Source organism: Manis pentadactyla, chromosome 4, assembly GCF_030020395.1.
Source record: "Manis pentadactyla isolate mManPen7 chromosome 4, mManPen7.hap1, whole genome shotgun sequence".
NCBI lineage: Eukaryota > Metazoa > Chordata > Mammalia > Pholidota > Manidae > Manis > Manis pentadactyla.
In genome coordinates, this window is record NC_080022.1 from 7,732,211 (window position 1) to 7,755,334 (window position 23,124).

At 60.3% G+C, this 23,124-nt stretch overlaps 1 protein-coding gene across 8 annotated transcripts in view; it reads right to left on the minus strand.

Moving 5' to 3' along the window:
• Positions 1-1,677: 1,677 nt before the first annotated feature.
• CASZ1 (castor zinc finger 1) overlaps positions 1,678-23,124 on the minus strand; it is a 144,678-nt gene continuing 123,231 nt past the window's right edge. For 6 of the 8 annotated variants that reach the window (XM_057499711.1, XM_057499709.1, XM_057499707.1 and 3 more), the window contains 15 exons: positions 22,856-22,924; positions 21,286-21,376; positions 20,352-20,516; positions 19,237-19,409; positions 18,160-18,992; positions 15,913-16,048; positions 15,622-15,685; positions 14,235-14,389; positions 14,001-14,123; positions 12,728-13,066; positions 11,092-11,290; positions 10,158-10,329; positions 8,159-8,310; positions 7,852-7,993; positions 1,678-5,067 (listed from right to left, as the gene is read on the minus strand). In XM_057499711.1, the coding sequence (XP_057355694.1) occupies positions 4,022-5,067; positions 7,852-7,993; positions 8,159-8,310; positions 10,158-10,329; positions 11,092-11,290; positions 12,728-13,066; positions 14,001-14,123; positions 14,235-14,389; positions 15,622-15,685; positions 15,913-16,048; positions 18,160-18,992; positions 19,237-19,409; positions 20,352-20,516; positions 21,286-21,376; positions 22,856-22,924 (3,859 nt within the window). In that variant the 3' untranslated portion in view covers positions 1,678-4,021. Of the gene's footprint in view, positions 5,068-6,932; positions 7,055-7,851; positions 7,994-8,158; positions 8,311-10,157; positions 10,330-11,091; positions 11,291-12,727; positions 13,067-14,000; positions 14,124-14,234; positions 14,390-15,621; positions 15,686-15,912; positions 16,049-18,159; positions 18,993-19,236; positions 19,410-20,351; positions 20,517-21,285; positions 21,377-22,855; positions 22,925-23,124 lie in introns of all 8 variants that reach the window. The other 2 variants (XM_036925206.2, XM_057499706.1) reach the window with 2 other exon arrangements.

Below are 23,124 nucleotides of genomic sequence, written 5' to 3' on the forward strand. Positions count from 1 at the left end.
CAACCTGACGGTTCACAGGCCCTTGTGCCCCGAGGCCCTTCTGAGGGGCGCCCTGGGCCCTGATGCCCCCTTTCCTGGGCCAGGTGTAGGGCCCTGGCACCTGCCTTGTCCATAGTCTAGCTTGTAGGCTGGCCCTGCCTTTGGCTGGACTGGGCCTCCCATCCACGTGGGCCCGCTGACACCTGTCCAGGTCCAGAAGACCCGGGGCAGCCGGGGAGATGGCAGGTTTGGAGCATCCGCCCTGACTGCCCATCTTACCTCTCCTGGGCCCCAGGAGTCCCCGAGAGCTGGTCCCTGCCCCCATCGCTTCCCACCGCTGCAGTGCCCAGAGGGAGCCCTGTGGTCGCACTACTCACCCACCTCACCGAAGTCTGGGCTTGGCTCTCCGCCTGCCTTTGGGCCCCATGGGAGGACTGCTTAGCCCACCAGGGCCTGTGAAGCTCCAATAATGGTTTTAATTTGTTGAACTTGTGTTTTATCCCATAAATTAGTCACTGTTTTATTTAACAGAATCAAGATATCCACAAACAATAGGCGAGTTCCAACTTGAACATTTTAGTAAGACAGAAAAAAGTATATATTTTCGCGTCTGTTACAAACATATTTATGTAAATAGCCTGTGGGCTGCTTTCCAGGAGGAAAGAAAGGGAAGGGCCTCAGTACTGAGACTGGGTTGGAAATGAAGCTTTGGTGGTGGAAATGACGGTGAGCAGGGCTAGGAGGGCGCAGACCCCCAAGCTCGGAGCGAGAGGAGCTTCGGCACCAGGACTTCCCCTTCTGGCCCCTGGTTCCCTCCAGGAGGTGCATGTGCTCGTCGCGAGGGTGTGACACCGAGTGAGCTGCTCAATGTGGAGAATGCTGTGGACCCCACACGTGTGCCCCCCGCCCCCCGGCTCTGGGACGTCCCAGCCACCTGGAAGGGGGTCAGCTCAGGGCAAGGCTGGCAAGATGGTGCAGATGATGCAGTTTTACTGGGAAGCAGGTCACCGTTTAGAAGTGTCGGGGCCGACGAGTCATGAGGCCTGCACGCTGGGCGAGGCCTGGTGGGAATGCTCCCACCATCCATGCTTTGGAGGGAGCCCCCAGCCATGGTGCCATCAGGGCTGGCAGCTCAGACCTGGGGCTGGTGGCTGTGGACCCGGGAACCAGCCCCCTCTGGCTCTGCCCCCACGCACTCCAGGCAGGAGCTGAGCCAGCATCCGGATCGGATCCGGGTACGCGCCGTTCCCAGCCCAGGCAGGTCCCTGCAGGAAGGAGGAAGGAGCCGAGAGAGCAGGCAGAGGGGCGACCCTGCCAAGCTCCTGCCCAGTAGCCCTGGCTCTGAGAGGAGGGGCCTGGCCAGGCCGGGCGGCCTGGAGAGCGCATGGAGCCTCTCCCTGAGGGCGGGAGTGTCCACGCCAGGTGGCTCTGCCCGCAGGCGGCTCCTGGGCCTCATTCGGGGCTTCAGGCAGGACTGAGGGGGACCACCCTTCTGTCCTCAGTAACCTGGGAGAACTTGGCCCTGCCCCAGGGGTGAAACGGGTCTGCCCCTTCCCTGCCAGGGTTGCAGGGTGACGGACTCCCTCCTCCCCTTCCTGACCTGGCACACACAGCGCACAGCCTTGGTTGCGTCGCCCTGCACAGTTGGGTCACTGCCAGCCGCTTGGGGCTTATTTTAAAAATAAAAGATAACTTGAAAGATTTTTTTCCAGTTTTTATTGAGTGAAAATGTCAAACCTTGCATCAGTCATGCAAAAAAAAAAAAAAATCAAATAAATAAAACACATATATTAAATTTCTAATAGCACTAAATTCAAGTGGAAAAATATTCAGTTCTTAATAACCAGGTGCCGAGGAGACCAGATTCAAGTAATCAGAGCACACGCTGTTCAATTCGGTTTTCACGTTCTGCATTTTTCGTCTCAAAACCTCTCTATATATCTCTATATATCTATATATGTATATACATATAGATATATACACACACATATGTGCATACATATTATTTTATATTTATATATATACACATACATAGTTATAAAACATTAAAAAGAGCATTGGTGGATCAAGCATTTTTTCCCCACAGAAAGAAAATAAAACAAAAATTACACATTAAATTCAAAATGAGCTAGCAATGGCTTATAGTCCTAGTGTGCAATATGAAGGTTACAAAAGGCTAGACTTCGCACTGTCTGCATCTTCTTTTCTTTTTTGAGTTTGCTACATTGAAAAATGTTTGTTTGTTTGTTTTCCTTTACAAAACTCCTTCCACAGACCCACGGGTTCTGCGGCAGGGCACAAAGTCTGGGCGAACGCTCAGCAGCAGCACGTGGTGCCCACAGGCTGCAGGAGGCTCTGGCCGGGGCGTTTAGAGAAGGTCTGTTGCTGTTGAATCAGGTACGCGCTGTCTGACCCCGCCTCCCTCCCTGCTCCCTCTCCAGTTCAGGTGGTCCTGGCTTTCTGGCTGTGGGCAGCCAAGAGGACAAAAAAAAAAAAAAAAAAAAAAAAAGAAGACGAAGAAAGGAAGACACCACTGGTCAGGCTCCCCAGGAGACCTGGGCGGGGGCAGCTCAGGGTGACAGTCCCTCCCGCAGGCTGGGCCCTGCCCTCTTCCTTGCATCTCAGGGTCCAACTTGAGATGGGCTGGTGGCCGGGCCTGGCGTGCGAGAGAGAACAGGGGAGGCACTGGGCAGCCGGCCCCCTGTCCGGGTCACCCGCAGAGCCACTGGCTGGGTGTGAGCCGCCCAGCTAGCGCCCTGCTCTGGACTCGGTGACCTCATCGTCTCCAGGAACGGGTCATGTTTTGAAAAGGGCACCAAATCTGGGTGGGTTGTACCAGCAAAGAAGCATCCCGAACAAACTAATAAAAACAAACTGGAAAAAAAAAAAAAGGGCCCTATAAAGCCACACGCATAACCAAAAGAGAGAAACTCAAATGTTAAATTAACTACAAACTTGTCTCAACAGTAATAGTCCTTTTTTCTTGTCTCTACAAAATTCAAGTTAAAAGTTGGAATCACGCAGCTCCCATCAGTGCTAGTGTAAAGACAGAAAGCCTCACACTGGTAAGGCCTCTAAAATGCTAAATAAAATCCCACGTGAGCAATTGCACTCGGTCTCCAACCTCAGGGCTGGTCCAGAGGCGGGTCTGTGCTGTCACTGCCCGCCTGCTTTTTTTTTTTTTTTCCTTTTTGTTCTATGTAGAATAATAACCTTTACAGGAAAAATACTGTACAACTTTCTTGCATTTTTTCCAATTTTGAATATTAAAGCCCCAAACAATCGCATCCTTCCTGCTCCCACCACCCGGGTGTCTGAGACCCCTGAGGCTGCCCTTCCGTCTGTGGATGAACGCCGCCTGGGATGTGGGGACAGTGGCTGGGGCCGGGGAGCCCCCTTCAGGCCACCACGCCCACTTCCTGGGCCCCAGCCTTCCAGCTGGGGCAGAGCGGCCCGGGGCTCCCCGCTCTGCTAAGCCCATGAGGTTTCCTCCTCGGTCCCTGTAGTGTCACCGGTGCTGGCGCCTTCTGACCCGCCCTCCCCCAGGGCAAGGAGGGAGGGTCTTAGCTGCAATGGATGGGAGGCCCTGCCGGAGGCGCAGCGACCCCCGGCGCCCGCCCCAGTCCTGAGCAATGAGGAATCCCCCCAGCGTGGTCGCGGGGCCCGGGTGCGGCCGCGGAGGGGGGGGGGCTGCGCGCGCCTCGCCCTCGGGGACCCCTGCCCCTCGTTCCCCGCCGGGCGAGAGCACCTTCTGTTTCCCTGAAGCAGGTTCCCGAGCTGCAGCGAGACCAGGGCCCCCCGGCGGCCCCGGAGCACCAGAGGGGGGCCCTCGCCTCGGTCCTGAGACGGACTCGGGGTCCGGGAAGCACCGGCGGGGCTGGCGGGGGTGGGGGGGAGGCCCGGGCCCGGCGCGGGAGCCGAAACGGACGCCTAGCTCTGCACACAGGGAAGCCTCGCGTATAAATACCCTTTCTTACAAAATTAATAATAATAACAGTAATATAAAGAGGCGGGGCCCGGGCCGGGCGGCGTCCCCGCGGCGCTAGGGCGAGGCGGCGGCCGGGGGCGCGGGGGCCGCCAGCTGCGGGCTGCGCGCCGCCGCCTCGGGCAGCGACTCCTCCGAGTCGGTGCGCAGGTCCTCGTCGTCGTCGTCCTCGTCGTCGTCCGCCTCCTCGTCGTTCGCCTCCAGCTCCTCGTCGTCGTCCTCCTGCGACGACTCCCCGGCGGCCGGGCCGGGCGCGGGCGCGGCGGGGCCGCCGCGGGGCGCGGGGGCGTCGGGCGGGCCGGGGTCGCCCGCGTCGCGCAGCCCCAGGCCCAGGCCGGCGGCGGCCGCCTGCAGGAACAGCAGGGGGCCGCCCGGCTCGGCGCCCAGCGACAGCGAGCCGTCCAGGCTGACGGCCGGGCCGGGCGCGGGGCCCTCGGCGCCGGGCGGGCTGGCGGGCGGCTCGCCGCGCTCCTGCTTCTCGTGCTTGCGCTTGTGCGAGTCCATCTGCGACATGCCCACGACCGTGTGGCGGCAGCCCGGGTAGGTGCAGTGGAAGTGCGAGCACTTGAGCTTGTACTTGCAGTCGGGCACGGCGCAGTCGGCGCTCGAGCTGAACTGGCAGAAGCCCGCGGCGCTGATCACGTCCTGCTTGCCGTGGTGCTTGCGGTGCGCCGTGACCTTGGTGCTGTCGGTGCAGCGGAAGCGGCAGCGCAGGCAGTGGAAGTGCGTGCTGGTGCCCGAGAAGGGGCAGTCGGCGAAGTGGCAGCTGAGAGAGGCCTTGAAGCGCTTGAAGTCGTCCAGCACGAGGTTGTCTACGCGGTCGTGGTGCTGGGCGTGCTTGTACATGTGCGTGCGCCCACAGAACTTGTACCCGCAGTTCTCGCGCGTGCAGTGGTAGTGGGTGACCTTGAGCGAAAACTGGCACGCCGCGTCCTTGCAGTCCTCGTAGAGGTCGAAGCGGCGGAAGCCCTCCAGCATCATGCCCTCGTCCAGCATCTTGCGCGAGGAGGCCGTCTTGCGCCTCTTGCCAAAAGGCGACATGTCCTCAATGATCCAGAAGCGCTTTTTGGCCCCGGAGGCTGTCGGCATGGAGATTGTGTTCCCTGGGGAGGGGCGGGGGACGTCAGTGCCCACGTGGGCACCATTTCCAGATCACACCCATGCAGGGCTCCCTCCGGCGTGGTGGCCAGACGGCATTTGGGGACCACTCCTGGGCTTCCCAAGATTCTGGGGGCCTCTCCCATTACCTCCCCAATAGTGGGGGAGCCCCAGGCTTCCCCTTGCATCATCCCGTGTCTGCAGAATGACCGCACAGGCATCCCCAGGGGCGCAGGACAAGCAGCTCCGGGGGGTGTGGTGGCTGCTTCCTGGCCAGTTCGGGTGGGAAGTGGGGACACGTCCTGGCGCTAATTGCAGCTGAAGGGGGGATCTAGGTCGGCAGAGTGTAATTACCCAGGCTGGATGGGGGCCAAGACGTCATCACACTCCTGCCTCTAATGAGGAACAGGCTGGCTCCTTCTCCCTCCAGCAAACCAGTTTCCCTGTGCCCACCTGTCTGCACATGGCACCAGCCTACTGGCAACAGGGATGCCAAGCCCCTGGGGCTGTTTGCGCCTGTAACTCCCTAAACAGAGGAGCACCTTCTTTTCCTTGGTACCAGAAGGTTCTTGGGGTTTTCTGGCCCCAGTGGGCTGGGAGAGGGCAGCTCTGTTGAGGGGCCAGGACTGGAGCAGAGGCTCAGCCAGTGGATGGGTGCCCATCTGTGCCCTCCCTCCTGGCTCCAACTGCTTCCCTGGACTTAGGATGCCCCAGTGCCAGGGCTGCCCAATTGCCCATGTGGTTATGTTTCTGTTACCCCCTTTCTGAGAGGCACAGTAGCCCCTGTGCTGCAGGGTGAGGGGAGACCAGCCTCCGGGGCCTCCCAGGCAGCTGGGGGAGGGGCGGGGGCCCTGGTATTCCCTTTGCAATGCCCCAGCGACAAAGGAGAAACCCTCAGGCTTAGCCCTACCCAGCGTGAGGGGCGGGCATCCTCCATTCCCTGTGGCTGACCTGCTCTGCTCTCTCTGAACCTGCCAAGAATGCCCAGCCTCCATGGCACCACCTTGCTGCACTGTCCATTTGGGACAGTCACTTACACTTAGCAGGTAACGACAAACCAAGGACTGTAGTGGGATGGGGGTACCCAGCAGGGGCTTGGAGGTCCAGGTGGGTGAGGAGTGTCTGCTTGGGGTCAGAGGTCACAGGGCTTTGTCTCGTTATGCCAGCAACAGAGCTTTCCATGGGCTGAATTCCCCCAGGGGAGACTCTCTGCCCCGCACTCTGCCCCCACTGAGCCTGCCACATTGCCTGACACTCAGGCAGAATTTGAGGCAAGAATCAATGGGGGAGGCAGAGCTGGTCTGGTGACTCTACCACGGGGCCAGGAAGGGCAGGTCCCATCCCTGCGGGACAGCAGATATGGGTGGGGGGAGTGGGAGGCACCTGTGCTATTGAGCACTGCCTGGGGCCTGGGCCTCCCTCTTCTTGCCCGGCTCCACGGGGAGGGGTTCGGGCTGGTGTCAGGACCCTCCAAAGGTCCTAAGCACAGGCAGTCTCCCTGAGAACACCTGCCCCCGCCTGGGGCTGGGTCCCAGCTGAGCTCCCAAGAGCAGAAGGGGCAGGCTCTGCTTTGCGGCAGGCATCGGGGGCGTGGAGCAGGCATGGCCACCCGGGGGCTCTGGCCAGTTGCTGAGATTGGACAAACCCCAGGGACCGCTGGTGGCAACATTCTGTCCTGCCCAGTGCTGAGCAGGAGCCGAGAACTGTGCTTGGGACAGAGAGCAGGCCCTCCGGCCCGGGAGAGTGCTGGGCCGTGAGGGGGCAGGGTGGCCCTGTCCCTGTGCCAGGAGGCCAAGGGTCAGGTTCTGGACCACAGACTCGGGGGCTGGCTGGGATGACAGACACTGGTGAGAGGACAGGTGTGAGTTACCTGCGGCATCCTGAACTAGGGGGACGTCACTTTTTACTGGAGTTGGAGTGGCAGTGATGGGCGGGAAGCTGGGCGGGCTGCTGATGGGGTGGGCCAGGCCTCGGGTGGCTCCGAGAGTGGCACTGAGCAGAGAGTGTGAGAGACAGGGCGCAGAAAAGAGGCATGGGAGGGAAGGGAGGGGCGCCCGGAGCACGGCCGGTGGGAAGGATGGGGCCAGTGGGGGCTGTGGAGCCACTCGGGCGGCCTCGTCACCAGCGGCAGCAGGAGGAGGAAGAGGAGGAGGAGGAGGAGCCGGGCAGCCTGGAGAGGGTGGAGAAAAGCAGAAAAAAAAAAAAAAGCCAAAACAAAGAACAAACAAACAAAAGAACCAAAATGAGAAACCCAATGGCAGAAGCAAGTATGATATGAAAATATGTGGACAGATGAGGAGCAGAGAGGTTCCAGGAAGAAGGAAGGGAGGAGGCGGCAGGAGGAGAGAGTCGGGGCAGTGCAGGGGGAGGCCTCGGGGCTCAGCGGCGCCTGCGGCAGCGCCCAGCCTGGGTGGGACCACAGGCTGGGGTCCAGGGACCGTGCTGGGTGGGGGGCGGGGCCTCCACAGCTCTGTTCTGCAGCTCTCAGAGAGGACAAGCCCTGGTCCTCTCCCAGAAACTGAAGCCAGGGGCTGAGTTCTTGGGGGGTGGGCAGGGTGGCAGGAGGTGGCCTGAATGACCCACGCCCCACAGACCAGCTGGCTCCGCCCCACACTGGCCTGTCCTTTCTGAGGCCCACCTGACCGTGAACCTGCTGCCCTAAGCCGGACCCAGCAGAGTTAGGCCTTGGAAGGAGGGGCCTGGCCCAGGCCGGATGCCCCTAGGCTCTCGATGTCCCTTCCTGGCCTGGGGCTCGCCCGCCGTCCCGAGCTCCCTGGCCGCCTGCTCACCTGCTGCGGTGCTCTCATTGCCCACAGGGGTGCTGGAGCAGCTGCGGTCCATGGTGGACGACTCGGAGGACATGGCGCCCGGGCTGCAGCCAGTATAATCCATGTACTCATCTGTCTCCGTGTCCATCAGGCTCGGGGGCCCCTGAAAGGAAGCGGGGTGCCTGAGGAAGCTGGGCCAGGGGCCGTGCTCCCCACGGGGGGCAGGCTGTCACCTCGGGCGGCATGGCCCACCACCTGGAACAAGAGGGGGACGTGGGTGATGCCCTCTCACCACCGTCGGGAGGTGCTGCCTGCGTCGGGTTCTCACCTGGGAGGGGGGCACGCGATCGAAGTTCTTCCCCAGCATCCTCCTCATGTGCTTCCGGGCGTGAGAGGTCATCTGGTGCTTCAGGAGGAAGGAGAACTGGCAGCCCTCCCGGATGCAGTGGAAGTGGCTGTTCACCTGGTTGTACTTGCACCCTGTGGACACAGCCCCCCGCGGCCTTGAGCCCCCCCGGCTGCCGGTGCTCATGGCACCTGCTGCTCGTTGGGCACTATTCTGGGCACAGGGAAGTGTGGCCAATAAGGCAGAGAGCATCTGGGGAAGGTCATCCCCCTGGTGGCATTCCCATGAGGAGGGCCTGGACCCCACCCCACCCCCAGGAGGTCCTAGGCCACCTGCCACCCAGAATCTGGGCCACCCCTCTGGCTTAGCCTGGGGGCATGTGACAATGACAGGTGGCCCCCGCTGCCTGCCCCACACATTCAGAGGTCCATGGGCTTCACGGCAAGAGACCCTAATGACCTGTTCACTGGGTCGGCCACCTCCCAGCAAGCTGCCTGTCCTCACATCTCCCGTGTGGCCTGCCCCCCAGACCTTGTTTAGACGGCTGCAGGCTGGCTGGCCCTCACCCTGTCCCCACCCATCTCTGCTTTGCTCTAGGCTGAGAACAAACAGAACCGGCGGGATTGAAACAGTATCAGCAAAGGGCAGGCGAAGGCCTGCCCGTTGCCACGGCACCTGAGCTGGTCAGGTGTCTTATATCATCCCCTAGCTTTGTTTGGCCCCAGCTACCACCAAAAACACCCAAAGTTGAGTAAATAACAGCACCTACAGAATACCCTCACACCTGTCAGCTGAGCCCAGGAACAGCATAGGCCACTGAATGTTGACATCTGTTGCCATGGTGACCAGCCCTCTCCTAGGCCATGAATTCTTTTTGAATTAATACTTGAAGGAAAGGCTTGTTTCCTTTCTTTCCTGGCAGTTGCCTTTGAGTATCTCACCCTTCCCCTATGGAAGGGACAGTGTGCAGCAGGCAGGGGCCCCACCTCTCCCCCAAGACTCTGCTGTCATGGCCGCCTGAGTCACAACAGGCCTGGCCTGCAGCCCAGGTGTCTGCCCTGCCTGCCTGCCTCCCACCTGCCGTCCAGTTTCCAGGCTCTCGCTGGGCAGATTCCTGGCCCACATCTGCAGGCCCATCGTGAGGCAGAAAAGTGGGCTCTGTCCTCTGACTGCTGGTCCTGAAGCCCCTCCCATAGGCATCCCCAGGAAAGGCTGGGGCTAGCAAGCCCCTCGGCAGGCCTTGGTCTCCAACTGGGGTAGCGCCCCTGCCAGGGCCCCCACTCTGGAAGCAGAGCTAACTCTCAGGCATTTACTGCTGAGCTCAGGGCCATTTGTGGCCTCCTCTTCCCAGCCCCATGGCCACCTCCTTCTGGGTTGCCCCAGGTCTCAGATTCTCCAGGCTGAGCCCACAATGTATCTGCTTGTCCCACCAGATCTCTAGCATCGAGCGTGGTGCTCAGAAAACCTTCGCACCGCTGCTACCCACCCAGCATGTCCTGCGATGGAGCGAGGAGCCCAGCACTTCGCTGTGGCTCACTAAATAGCTGCTGAATGCAGCAACGAACAAAGGAACACACCACAATTCATTTGGGACAAAACCCTTGTAGTTCAAGTCGTGGAAAGTGATCCTGAGGCAGGGAACATCTTCTATGACTTACCTGTAAGCCCTCTGGAAAAGAAAAGGGAAGAGAACCAAGCCCAGGCCTGATGCCAACAATGAGGCCCCAGGGCATCTCCCCGGGGGTGGGTAGAGTGTACCAAGTCACCCTCACCTCTTTTCCTAGACTTTTTGGGTTTTGACTGTTTTCCTGGTTTGACAAAGCCAAGCCTGTGACATCTGTGACATTTTTAGCAAAACATGGAACCTGATGTGTGGGGGTAAGGGGTGGGTACCAGGAGAGTGGCCCAGGCCACTCACAGGGCAGAGCCACAGCCCTGCCACTGCTGCACATCCCTGCTGCCCGGCCCCGGCCTTTGGTACCTAGCCTGCTGCACTCCTCGCGCTTGGTGAAGTACTTGAAGCCATTGGCTGCCCGCCTCTCTGCTTTCTCATGCTTCTTTATGTGCCATGGCAGCTTGGTGGTGATGTTGGTCACAAAGTAGCAGCCAGTCCGGAGACAGTGGTAGTGCCCGCGCATTCGGAACTCACAGTGCTGCAGGGAGGGACGGGAGGGTCAGGACCAGGCTGATGACTTCCATGAGCTCCCACCTGCCCCATGCCTCTGGGCAGGCCCTTTGCACATGTGTTCCTCCATGCTCAGAATCAGAAAACAAAATTGTGTAAAGGACCTTTCATATGTTAAAAAGCAGCATGTCCCATTTGTCACTTGACCAAAAAGTCCTACCTGGTATCCCTGCCTTCCCTGCCTAATCCCACACCCAGAGCAGACATCACTGATCTATCTTAGCAGTCTGGATGTCTGGACCTAGGTAGACATCACTGACCTATGCTAGCACTCTTCTCTGGATGCCACCTCCAGGCCCAGGCTCCTTCTCAATGCACTCAGTCAGGCTTGGGGGTAGGCCTTTATGGCGAATCTGATCTGCCCTTCCTGTCTGGGGTATGGACAGTTCAACCTCTTTATCTGTCCAGTGGGCCTATTTAAAAATTCTAGGCCTCTGGGGAAAGAGCATAGTTCCAGGATGGGCAGAGTGATGCCAAAGGCATAGTGGCTGTCCAGCATGTAGTCACCACTGAGGGTCATGAAGAAATGACAGACCTCACCAGCTGAGCACCAGTCTGGGCCCTGCCCAATGGTCTCCAGAGGCTGGGCGCAGACAGTGCCCTTTCCAGAGTCCGTAGGAGGCCCATCCAGAAAGGGTGGGAGAGGCGGAGTCCCCGCCAGGAGGAGCCAGTCCTGGGCCCTGCCCCTCCCGGCCCCCACCCCAGGCTCCAGCCCCGTCCCCGTGCTGACCTGGTTGGGACAGAGACACTGAAGGGAGTAGTAGGCAAACTGGTCTCGCACGTTCACCAGGTTGTTGCTGGGGTTGATGTGGTCCAGGCAGTGGGACTCGGCCTTGCCAGAGGTTTTGCAGACGTACTTGCAGTTACCGAAGAGGCAGTGGAAATGGAACTGGTTGGCATACTTGCAGTCCGTTGCGAGGCAAGGGTCGCTGCAACGAGACCACAGCCCAGAAGGTCACTGGCACTCCCAGAGCCCTCCCTGCTGATGTCCTGACACTTGCTCACGTTGGGGTTGTGCTCCCCAGCCCCCCGGGGTGCAGTGAAGAGGAATGGGCCCTGGGCTCCCTTCCTGCTCAACAACGCAATTCAGTCAGAGGAGACTACAGATCCCAGCATGCCTGCCTGCCTTCTTTTTGGAGCTCTGATGGTATAAGGGACTGCCCCAGCCAGCTGCCCAGAGCATTGCATGCTGGGACAAGTAGTCCCCATGGCCACACCTCAGGATTATAGATAAGGATGGCTGTAATAACTTCTTGGATATGAAAATGAGGGATGGTGCTGCCAGCCCTGGCGGGATGCCAGCGAGGACCTGGCTAGCAGGACGCGGGCACTGCCCTGGCTGTGGCTGACTGACAGGGTGCAGATGGGTGGGCAGTCCTACCAGGAAGCTCTGCTACCACGGGGCCTTGGCCTTGGGGGACACCAGGGTCAGCTTGGGGCTTGGGGCGCCCACCCGCTCAGAAGCTCACAGCCAGCAGCGTGGCTGAGCTGGCGGGAGAGGGGCGGAACATGGCCGAGCCCGAGGCTGGCCTGCCCTGAGCGGCAGCCCTTGCCTGAGCCCTGCAGGGCTGCAGACAGGTGTGCAGGCCACACCTGCCCCGGGGGAACAACGTGCCGCCCCCCACAGAGGCGCCGGGTGGGAACTCTGGCTAAGTCGGAGACACCAAGAGGGCGGCTCTGCTGGGGAGGCGCCTGGAGGAAAGCAAGCCGGGGGCAGGAAGGAGTGGAGTGCAGGTGCCCTTCCACACCGTGGGCCCAGCCGCGGGTGCTCAGACAGGGAGGACAGCTGCCACTCAGGCGGTATATGTTCACATCCAATTTATTACTTTTATTGAGAACAGGAAGCCGCACACATAACGATACAGAGTCCCCGTTCTTGCCGCAAGGAGCCGCCACCATCCAGTGAGGAAGGGCCCTTTCACCCCTGAGGCTCAGGCCATTGTGCAGGTGGGTGTGAGCCTGGAGGGGGGCTCAGCCCCCCTCACCCCCGACCCATCACTTCCCTTGCCCTGCAGAGACTCAGCCAGGGTGCAAGCCACCGAGGAGGAAAGGGGGCCCGGACAGAGATGCAGCCCTCCTTGCTGCGCGAGGACCGCTGCTCCCAGCCCACCTAAGCCGGTCCTCACAGTGTCACCACGGGCCCCTCTCCAACCGTGGCCACTACCACCACCGTCTCCCCCCACCCCAGTTGCCTGCTCTGGGAGTAGGCAGTGAGGTAAAAGCAGCAACATCTTTGGCAGGAAGGACACAGCCCAGTGGCTGTCCTGGGAAGGCTGGGGACAGCAGGGCCTCCTCGGCTACCTCGCTAGCACCTACTCCCGAGACACACGGGGCACAAGGGACTCCCGGCTCATCGAGGGACTCACTTCTCCTGGAACTGGAGGAATCCGGGCTTGACCTGGGGCTTGGCGTTTTCTAGAGAAGTCGTTGCTAAGGGCGAAGCGGGCAGGTGAGGCACTGCTGCTGGAATCTGAGGCATCTGGGGTACGGCGGAAGCCAGCTGCCTCCAGGCGAGCAGGGTGGGGGTGGAGGGCACGGCCGCCAGGCTGGGAGCGGGTCCCTCCAGAGAGGAAGCCATGGCTGTGGTGACGGGAGGCGCTGGAGGGGACGAGGGCGCCAAGGAAGCTTTGGTCTCAGCGGCTGAGGCCGGGAACGAGGCCTCTGTGCTTCCTTTCACTGCTCCGCCCTCCGTCCGGAAGTGGAAGCTGCAAGAGGCAGGAGAGGACGCCTCAGCTCGGGAGGGGAGGCCCTGAGCAGGCTGCCCTTCCTTGGCTGGGCCGGCCTGCCTGCCTGGGGGCCCGGGGCCGCCCCCTCGCCCCCAGTGCTAGGCGTGAGCCCCCTAGGAGGGGACAGCTGAGGGCAGGCTGCTGTGTCCACCGGTCCTGAACCTGGCTCCTGGCTCAGCCCTAGTACACCTTCCTACTGCGACCTTCCCGATGTGTCTGTCCCTACCTCTTCCCCACACGGAACAGGGGACAGGGACAGCAGGGCCCGGCTCGTGAAGCCTGGCTTTCCAGAATCTGCTCTGAGATTTAAGGTTGGTCTCAGTGTTCGGTACTGTCGGCCGACTAGCAGCTGGGCTGCCTGAGCAATGAGAGCCCGATCGGCCGCTCGGCGAGCATGAAGCTCTGTTTTAAATGTTTCCAAGTTCTGGGTTCAATTACAGCGGGCAGCAGGGCTTGCCGCTTTTTGCCTCAATGGGTTTTACAAATTAATTTCATTATTTTTAGGTTAAAGAGAATCTGCAAATGCAGTACTGTGGCTTGGAAAAGGCTTCACCTAGGTCCCTGGCTGGGTCAGGGCTGGGTCTCCCCCGCTGGCTCTGCAGGCTGCATCTGTGGTATGGTTGCTGGCTGCACTGGGCCTGGGGCAGCAGCTCTCGCTCAGGGCCTCCAGGTGGGGCCTGGGCTCAGAGGAACCTGACTACAGGCTGCGCAGGTGCAAGCAAGGGGAAGCCCACATTTTTTCGGGTAGCACCTTCTGAGAAGAAGCCGGCTCAGCTTCTGAATCTGCTGGGAACTGCACATGGGTCCTGCCGGAAGGCAGCTAGAAGCCTGTGCAGCCCCCACCCCCACCCAGCCCAGAGCCAGGCTGGGATTAGGGGCTTAGGTTCAAGTGGGCCCACAGCCCCCGACTCACTTGGCGTGCTTGATGGCGCCGTCCAGGGTGCTGAAAAGTGCCCCGCACTCCTCCACCACGCAGTGGAAGTGGGCCTTGTGAAGGAAGTCGCACTGGGCGTTGCAGAAGTCCTTGGTACCGAACCTGGCAGAGAAGCCGTGGTTAGGAGAGAGCCTGGGACCCTGGCGTGGTGCAGTGGGGCAGGTGGAGGGGCTGGCCCTTCCCTCGCCCTTGTTTTGCCAGCAGGCCCCTCACCTGCGAAGGTACACCTTCCAGGGCTCTGACAGCTTCTCCTGAACCAGCGCCTTCACGGCCTTGCCCAGGAAGGGCGAGGACTCCACGGCAGCGCCCCCCTCCGCTTCCATCTTGATGTTCAGCAGGCTGCCAAGGCTGGGGTTGCCCTGAGACATCTGCAAGGAGGACAGTGCTGTGCCTGGGCCTGCGGGGCCTCGGGACACAGACGTGGCTGCCTGGGAGCAGCAGCAGCTCTGGGCAGCTCGGGCTTCTTGAGATGGGCCAGAGCACTGTAGAGCCAGCAGCAGGGAGGAGAGGAGGCCTGATCCCACGTGGCTTGGGCTACAGAAGAGCCCTCTCTGAATGGACGCTGCCCTGGCCCCGTGGACATGCCGGGGCTCCTCCACACACGCCCCGTGCTGCGAGGCTCCATCACTCAAGTGGAGGCCGAGACCCGGGGCACACACTCCAGCCTAGTTTTCCCCAGACTTAGCGGCTCCCTGGTTATTTTCAAAAGAAGTGCAGGAGGAGGAGGGATGGGGGAACCCCTACGAATTTCTTGAGAACAAGAGAGGCACACAAAGGAGGCACAGAGAGGGAGGGTCGAGAGGATGGGCGGCGGGGAGGGGGAGCCCCCATGGAAGAGCATGGGGCTCCAACAAGGAACGAGGGGCTGCAAGGGGCAGTGACGCAAGACGGGAACAGGGGTGCAAGACAGCAAGCAGGGGAGGGAGGATGACAAAGGACAAGGGCACCTGGGGCAGAGGGCAGCGGGGGCTCCTTCCCCACCAAGGGCCCCGCCAGGACCCCCACCCATGAGGTCCGGCCCAGGCCTGGCTCCTTCAGCAGTCACTTGTGTACAGTGACCAAATTAATCTTGCTGTAGTCAAATTTATCATGTGAAGGGGGAAAATATATTTGAGATGATGTATAATTTACAAAGACTCTGCATTATTTAAAATAAATATTCTGGAGCGACCTCTGCAGAAGGCGTCCGAGACCATCACTCAGCCCGAAAAGTGGAAATTGATGCTTTGCTTCCACTTTAGTCACCCCTCCCCCATCCCTTTTTAAACAAACAAAAAATATATAAAATAAATATATAAAATTAATAACTAAGAGCGAAAGAAGTTAGAGGGCTCTGGGAAAGCTTCTGGAGCCCTCCGTCTGAAGGGAAAAAAAGGGTGTCAGAGGCTGGAATATATTTCTTCAGCCAGTTCATTAAATTAATTTGTAAGCAGTGGCTCTGAAATTATATCCGATGAAAAATGGCCTCAAAATTTAAATGGTACAAACTCATCTTATTAGAGGCAAAACATTAAAAAACAAACACATCCCCCCCACCCCCCAGCACAGCTTTAATTTCTCTGGGTGGGGGAATGGGAGGCGTGTGATGGATGGTTCTTACCTTATTCATAAGCGAGGATAAAAGAGATGAATTTGCCGGGACTGCGTGGCCATTTGATTCATTACTGGAACATACAAACCAAGGGGCTTTAGCTCAGAAGTTTGTGGGATTGAGCCCAGAGATGCACCCCTCCCAGCCCACCCCCGGGGCTCCGGCCCCACTGCCACCTGTGCTGGACAGGAGGGTGACCCTTTCCGTGAGGGGCCGGCCCCTGTGGCATCTGGCTCTGAGGGCGCGGTCCCCGGAGCCTCCGGCAGGGGAGCAGGGCTGGGAGGCCCCACATCGCCTCACCTGGGCTCCTGCACAGTCAGGTCTAAACTGCGGTCCTGGGAAGCCTCTTGGGGAACTGGGGCCCCAGTGTTCTCACCGGGCTCCTGTTTCACCGAGGCTGCGGGGAACCTGGCAGGGGTGGCCTGCTGCCCGTTTCCTACAGGGGAAGAGAGGGAAGATGGTGTTAGAGAGGCTGAGGGCTTCATACGGGCACATACCGGAAGCCCCTGATGGGAGGACAGCAGGCTGGGTGGGCTGGGGCCCTGGGGGAGCCCTGGCTTCTGGTCAGCAATTCTCCCCATTGACATGATCACTTGTGACACTTACCCCTGTGTGGCAATTCTTCAAGTGATAATTATTGCAAAATTATGTCAAAGTTGTCCTGGCTCTGGGCCTCCTGGAGGAGAAGGGCAGGAGGCTGGGGCGGGGGCCGGGACAGGGGTGGGGGCCTTCATTTTCTCCACCGACTGTCACAGTCAATTTGTGGGGCTGCCGCTTAGGCTTTTATTAAAGACTCTGTTAATGCTGAGGGAAAGTGGCAGATCTACACTGGGAGCTGCACCCCCTCCGCAGGTCCCCAGCCCACTGTTGCCGGGGCGACAGCCCTGCCTTCCACGGAGCATGCCCAGGAGGGGCGTCTGCTGGGTCAGGGCTATGGAAGCTGACAGCCAATCAGGGCGGTTCAAACTACGTGACCTCGCCCGTCAAGCTGTCCAGGGCAGGGACATGAGGCCGGCTCTGGCCAGGCCGGGTTGGGCCGGGTCTGGGTGGGAGCTGCTGGGGTGCCGTGTGGGCGCGGGGGGGAGAGGCGGGAGCCGGGTGGGCAGGGGATTTGGGAGGCCGGGCAGAGCAGGGGTAAAGAAGTTGCTGACAGGAACATGTCCACTGAGCCTCTCTCCACAATCCCCAAGTGACTAAAATATTAATCTGCCCCAAGGCACTGTAGCTGACAGAGAGCTGCTTCACAGACAGCAAGTGGCATTTTATTAAAAAATAAAGGAAAATGGGCCCCCCTCCCCTTCGCTTGACCTTTCTTCTGTGGAAGGAGATTTTTCTAATGAAAAAGTGCTTGATGGTCTAGTGTGGCCCTGGCCAGAAGGGCGTGGCCTGGCAGTCCTGCTGTCCCTCCCACACTTGAAATGGAAGGTGGGTCACTCCAAGGGACCAGCTGATAGGAGTGTCCCCCTGGGGACATGACAGTTCTCTGAACTCAAGTCCACATTCCAGGGTCTCCCACTCACTCACCCAAGGTCCCTAGGGAAACGTGGCCCTGTACCCCCACCAGCACTGACGACCCCCTGGGGGATCTGGGCAGACCCTTGCAGGGCACGTGGGCTCAGCAGCCGCACTGCCGAGGTCTGAGTCTTAAGCTCGCTGCCTCCCAGCTTTGCCCAGGAGGGAGACTCTCCCTCTGTCCCATCAGCTCCACAGGGCAGGACTTCTGTCTGTCTGGGTCCCCAGCACCAGCTCAGTGCCTGGCTCTCAGACAACTAACCCTGATTACCCAGAACAGGGGAAACAAGAGGAGGAGCCAGGCAAACCGAAAAGCCAAAGAATTCCAGAGATAAACAGTAGGCGAAACTTAAAAAGAGCGGAAAACTGGAGAGAAAAGAGAACTGCTCCCCACAGCCAGCCAGGGGGAACCCAGAGGTTGCGCTCTGAGGCTCCGGCCACGCTGTCCGACGGCAGCCACTGGCCAGGTGTGGCGAGGCTAAAGTAATTCTAACTGAAATCCAGTTCCTAGGCCATTTCAAGGACTCAACAGCCAGATGTGACTAGTGGCTACTGTACTGGACCGTGCAGACTAGAAGGTTCCCTCTACCAGACAGCACTGAAGGAGAGGGAGAGATGGGACAGGGCATCCTGAAGTGCAGCCACTCCACCACTGGGCTGGACTCATGTGCCCCTGGGTTGCAGGGAGAGGCCGTAGTGAAGCCTGGGGGTCTGGGGCCACTCCCGTCAGGAAGGGTGGGAAGACATGGGGGCGAGGGGTGAGGAGCCCGCAGCTGCCCCGGGGATGCCCAGGCTCCCGGGGAGATGAGGAAGCAGGCAAGAGCTGCCTCGGGTGGAATGGCCAAATGAGGCGCCTCAAATAGGAAACAGACAGGATGGAGGCAGAGACCAGGCAAAGGCCGGGGGCTGGAAGGGAGGCGAGGGAAAGACATCTCTGCCAGCCCCTCCCCACCCCCGGGCCGGCCGTCACCTGTGCCTGGGGGGTCCCGGGGTCCACAAGCTGCTTGCTGCCTGGGCAAGGCCCAGCCTGCTCACCTGGGTCAAAGGTGGTGGAGGGCTTGAGGGCTGCCGCGGCCAGCCTGGCCATCATGGGTGAGATGAGACCCTTGCTCGCAGAGATCCTCTCCACGATGGAGGCAGGGGCCACTGTGACAGAGGCCGCCGCTGCGTCGCCGACTCCTGGGGCAGCCAGGGTGGGCGTGTCGGGAGGCGCTGGGGCTGCCGCTGTGGAGGACATGGCACCCATGAGGCCGGCGGCGCCCACGGGCAGGGAGGCGCTCCCCCGACCCGGAAGCATGTTGTAGTAGGGAGCGGCGGGGGGCAGGCCCGAGTTGGAGAGGGCCAGTGCCAGGGGGATGGAGCCCGGCAGGCCCTGGGACAGCAGCCCGGAGATCTTGCTGTTGGGAGGCTTGGTGGCACTGGGCACAGCTTCCACGGTGGCGGAGGCGGTGGCCAGGGAGGCGGAGGACTGCTGGCTGGTGGGGGAGGCGCTCAGGCTGGAGTTCTTGCTGCTCAGGGCAGAGAAGTCGACCAGGTCGTCGTTGCTCGACTCCTCGTGCTCCGTGTCCTTGGCGCCCAGCAGCGCGGGCGGCAGCCCCAGCATGGCCGAGGAGCGGACGTGCCGCCGCTCGTGCTTGCGCTTGTGGGAGGTCATCTGGCTGGTGGAGGTGAAGGTGAAGCCGCAGCCGGCGCGGATGCAGTGGAAGTGGTTGGTGGCCTTGCTGTACACGCAGCCCTCGTACTTGCACTCCTCGTACTTGTAGAACTTCTTGAAGCCATCCTTGGCGTAGGCGTCATCCTTGATGTGGTAGCTCTTGTGCTTCTCAATGTCACACTTGTTCTTGAAGGTGAACGTGCAGCCAGGGCGCCTGGATGGGACACGGGGAGCCTGTCATGGGGCCAGGAGGCCCTGTCCCACTCCCACAGTGGCCCCAGGAGGGACGGGCTTCCAGCTGGAAAACCAGGCTGGACACTAGGGCGGGGCCTCTGCGTGGCCCTGCACACCTGCACCTATGCCCTGGAGGACGGGTCCTTGAGGTGTCCCGGGCCTGGTTCCTGGCCTCCCGTCCCTTCCCCAGGCCAGGAAGCCTCCCTGGCCAGGCCCCTGCTTACCTGCAGTGGAAGTGTGTGGTCTTCTGCCCGTAGAACTGGCAGTCGGCTGTGCCGCAGTCCTCGGTGGCTCGGAAGCGCTGGAAGCCGTCGTTAATGAGCTGCGTGTTCTTCTTGTGGAAGTTCTCATGCGTCATCACATCTGACGTGCTTGTGTACACCTTGTTACAGCCCACCTGCAGGGGTCAGAACGGCGGTCAGGGAGACTGAGGCCAGGAACTGGGCCGAGGTCAGAGCAGCTGTTCTGCTGGGTATGGCTGGGGCTGCCAGGCTGACCTCCTGCTCGGGGGAGCTTTGGCACCTGCAAGATCCCTGAGGTCGCTGGGCCTCGCCCGTGCTGAGGTCAGGCTGGGAAGGGTCTGAGCCGCTGAGTCTCGGGGCCTCTGGACACCCCAGGCACAGGCGTGGGAGCCCGTGCTGCAGAGGGCGGGTTGCAAGTCCCGATCCGGCCCTACCTCTGAAGCCCCTACGAGTGGGCAGGGCTAGACCCTGGGGCCTGGCGGTCACCTTTAGCCCAGGGACTCTCTTAGTGGACCGTTTCTGGCAAAGGGCCCTTCCCACCCCACCCTGGCTGGGCCAAGGCAGGCAACGTTGCCATATTGAGTAAAAAGCAGTGGAATCTGAACACTCTTGAAGGCTGGGCCGTGCCAGTGTCTGCACCGTCTCAGAGCCCAGAGAGTGAGCCCCCCTCTCCTCATGGCCCAGGTTGTTCCATGGAGGCCATAACAACCCCCTGACAAATACCGGGGGAGGCGCGGACGCTGTTATTTGCAACCCCAAGTTGCTCCCCCTGGACCTGACACCTTGAAAAAGCCCAGACTCTGCGTGGCATTAAAACAAAGAATTAAACAAAAACCTCCTCAGGAATCATTTGTGATGCTGCTCTTGGTGTTAAAGCCTGAAAAATGTTGGTCTGTATAAACAGCTCACTGAATTTCACCCACACCAAGTATGGCCATGGGGAAGGCCCCGCCCTGGCCCACCAGACGCGGCCCACCGGGCACCCAGGACTCCCTCCATCGCCGCCCGTCCCTGTCCCGGGTGGGGAAGGGAGGCTCCGGGCCCACGAGGACCCCCGTCCCCGCAGCCTGCCTCTGGGGTCCGTGGCCGGCGGGCACCTGCATGCAGTGGTAGTGGGTGCTTTTCCCGTTGAGGTGGCAGCCGTGGTAGTAGACGCTGCAGTCGTCCAGCGGGCTGAAGCGCATGAAGCCGTGCTGCAGGGAGTTGTCGCGCTTCTTGTGCATGTTGTAGTGCCGGATCACGTCCTGCTTGCTCGTGAACCTCTGCAGGAGAGTGCCAGGTTGGCAGGAGCCGGGCCTACGGTCTGCTAAGGGCACCAGCCCCAGGGCCCTCAGGTCTCCCTACAAATAACCCTGCTTTGGGTTGGGGCAGCACACTGGACTTTGGGGCAGCACACACAGGAGCAAGCCGAAGGTTCTAGAACCACAGACCCTTCTTGACCTCTCCCAGGCTCTCAGTAGTCATGTCCAGGATGGAGACAAGTCAAGCTAGGCCTTTAAGGCAGGAGCTCTGCTGAGTGACAACCTATTTTTCCCAGTGCCACCTACAGACTATGCCAGGCTGGGCTTCCTGGTGAGAAGGAGGGAGAGCCCTTGGGCAGAGTGCGCATGCTCCTATCTCATTTGCTAGCTTTGCACTTAACAGAGGGTGGCTTTGGACATAAGTGACAATCTCTTTGAACATCAATGTCATCATCTACAAAATGGGGCAGTAATACCACCTCATAGGGACACTGGGTCAGTCAATTAGATAAGGTACCGAGGCCGTCTGGCAGGCCTTGGTGCATGGCAGATGCTCAATGAATGGGAGCTTAAATTATTATCACCAGGATGTACATGGTGCCAGATCCCATTAGATGCTGTGTGGGTAGAAATCAGGGGACATGGATGGCTGGTGGTTTTTCTGGGCTCTCTGCCCACCTGAGTCAAGCTCAGGTGGTCTGAGCAGATTGCGTACCCCCATCCCACTTCTGAGATGTTCTTCCACAGCTATGGCAGTGGGAGGAGCAGGGCCGCCGGCCCAGGGCCGTACCTGGTAGTTGCACTCAGGGTCGAGGCAGTGGTAGTGCTCGCGGTACTGGTAGGCACAGTGGATGTGGCCACAGTGCTGACTGCCCGAGAACCTGCAGAGAGGAGGGGGCAGGCTCAGGCCACTCTGAGGCCAGCCTCCAGGACGACTCTTCCAGGGCCCTCGGCCTGAGCAGCCAGGAGGAGTCTGCCTACACCCCAGAGAAATGCTTCTGGAGCTCGGGGCCAGCAGGACTCCTAGACCCACTGAGCGGAAGCCCCGCCCGCCTGCCCTGGGAGTGAGTGCCAGGTGAGGCGCAGAGCTGGCCTCGAGGTGGGGAGGAAGAAGCCGGGGCCACTGAGAGTCAGGACAGAGACGGGAAGAGACCCCGGACGGGATGGGATGGTGACGGCGGGGGCTCCGGTGTGGCCCGGCTGCCTTCTCTGCAGGTGCTGCCCGCCTGCCCCCTCCCCAGCATGGGGCCAGGTGCTGTGGACGCCGGCCGGGCCAGCCCAGGCCTCTGCTGCTGAGAGGTGTTAAGGGGCTCTCTCTGTCCTGAGCTTTTCTGACACTTGAAACAGTCCAGAGTTATGAATTTTTAAAGCACAGCATCTGTTTGGCTTCCCGTGGCAGGGAGCACACTCTCCAGCCAGCTCCGCAGCCAGGAGCACCGTCTGCCTGGCCACAGCTCTGCTCCCAGGAAACCTGGGCCTCCCCCAGGCCCCGATGCTGCCGGGGTGTGGTTCGCACGGCCTCGGTGATGGCCGCCTTGGGGAGAGCACCCCATAACTGTGGAGAAGGCAGTCAGCTCAGCCCGCCTGCCCACCAAGGATGGCTTGAGATTGTGGGAGGGAAGCTCCCCTCGTAAGGGCAAGAACCACTTGCAAATAAATATTTAAGCTGAAGCTGCCAAAAGGGCCATCTGCTGAGGCACTAATAATAATGATAATAATAATAATAAAGAGAGCAGAGCAAAGCTGAGAAGACAGAGAGGGACAGGCGGGTGGAGACAGCACAGGACAGGAAGAACCTGAAAGATCAGCAGAAAGGCAGATGCCAGGGCACAGCCCTGCCATGTGCTGCCCAGTCAGTGCCTGCGGCCCAGGGCCTGATTCGGGGGAATCCGTTGAGACGAAGGTTCTCTGCCTGCCAGTCCCGCTGCCTTAAGGATGTATAGAGGCAGGCTGGAGCCAGGTGGTGAGGGTGAGGCCTGGCCCGGGGGAGCACACCCAGGCCATGGCAGAGGACAGCTGCCCACACCCCTTCTGGTCCGACAGCTCCACGTCGCCTGCACCCCACCAAGGCTCTGTGCGAGCTGTGGAGGGCACCCTACACTCACCTGTGGCTGGGCCCTGCCTCTGTGCCCCTTTGGGGACCTTGGCCCAACCCAGGGGATATCTGCGTAAGGGTGTGTAGCCCGGACCATATCAGGGAGCAGGGGCTCTGAGACGGGGCGCTTGGGGGCATGAGTGTGGGGTGGGGAGATCATGGGAACCTGGGCACTGGCAGTTAGATAGATGTGTGTGTCCCCAGTCCCCAAGTATTCCTGGCACCCTCTAACCTCTCTGTGGCAGTCTCCTCCCCAAGTGCCTACCTGGCAATATATTTCTGGTAAATGTTTACATCTTCGGTGACAGCTGGTTTATCTGTGGGCAATCCATTCCTGGCGAGAGACACACAGGGCATAGTCGATTAGTGGACAGAGGGAGGCCTCAGGCCCCAGGAACATGGAGGGGCAGCCTGCTGCCCCAGAGCCCTGGCCTTTCTCTCCCTCGCTCTGGCGTGTTCTGAGGCTCCCAAGGGGGGACTAAGAAGGCCCTTTGGCAGAAGCCTGGCACAGGTTCAGTGAGTCCAGTTCCAGCA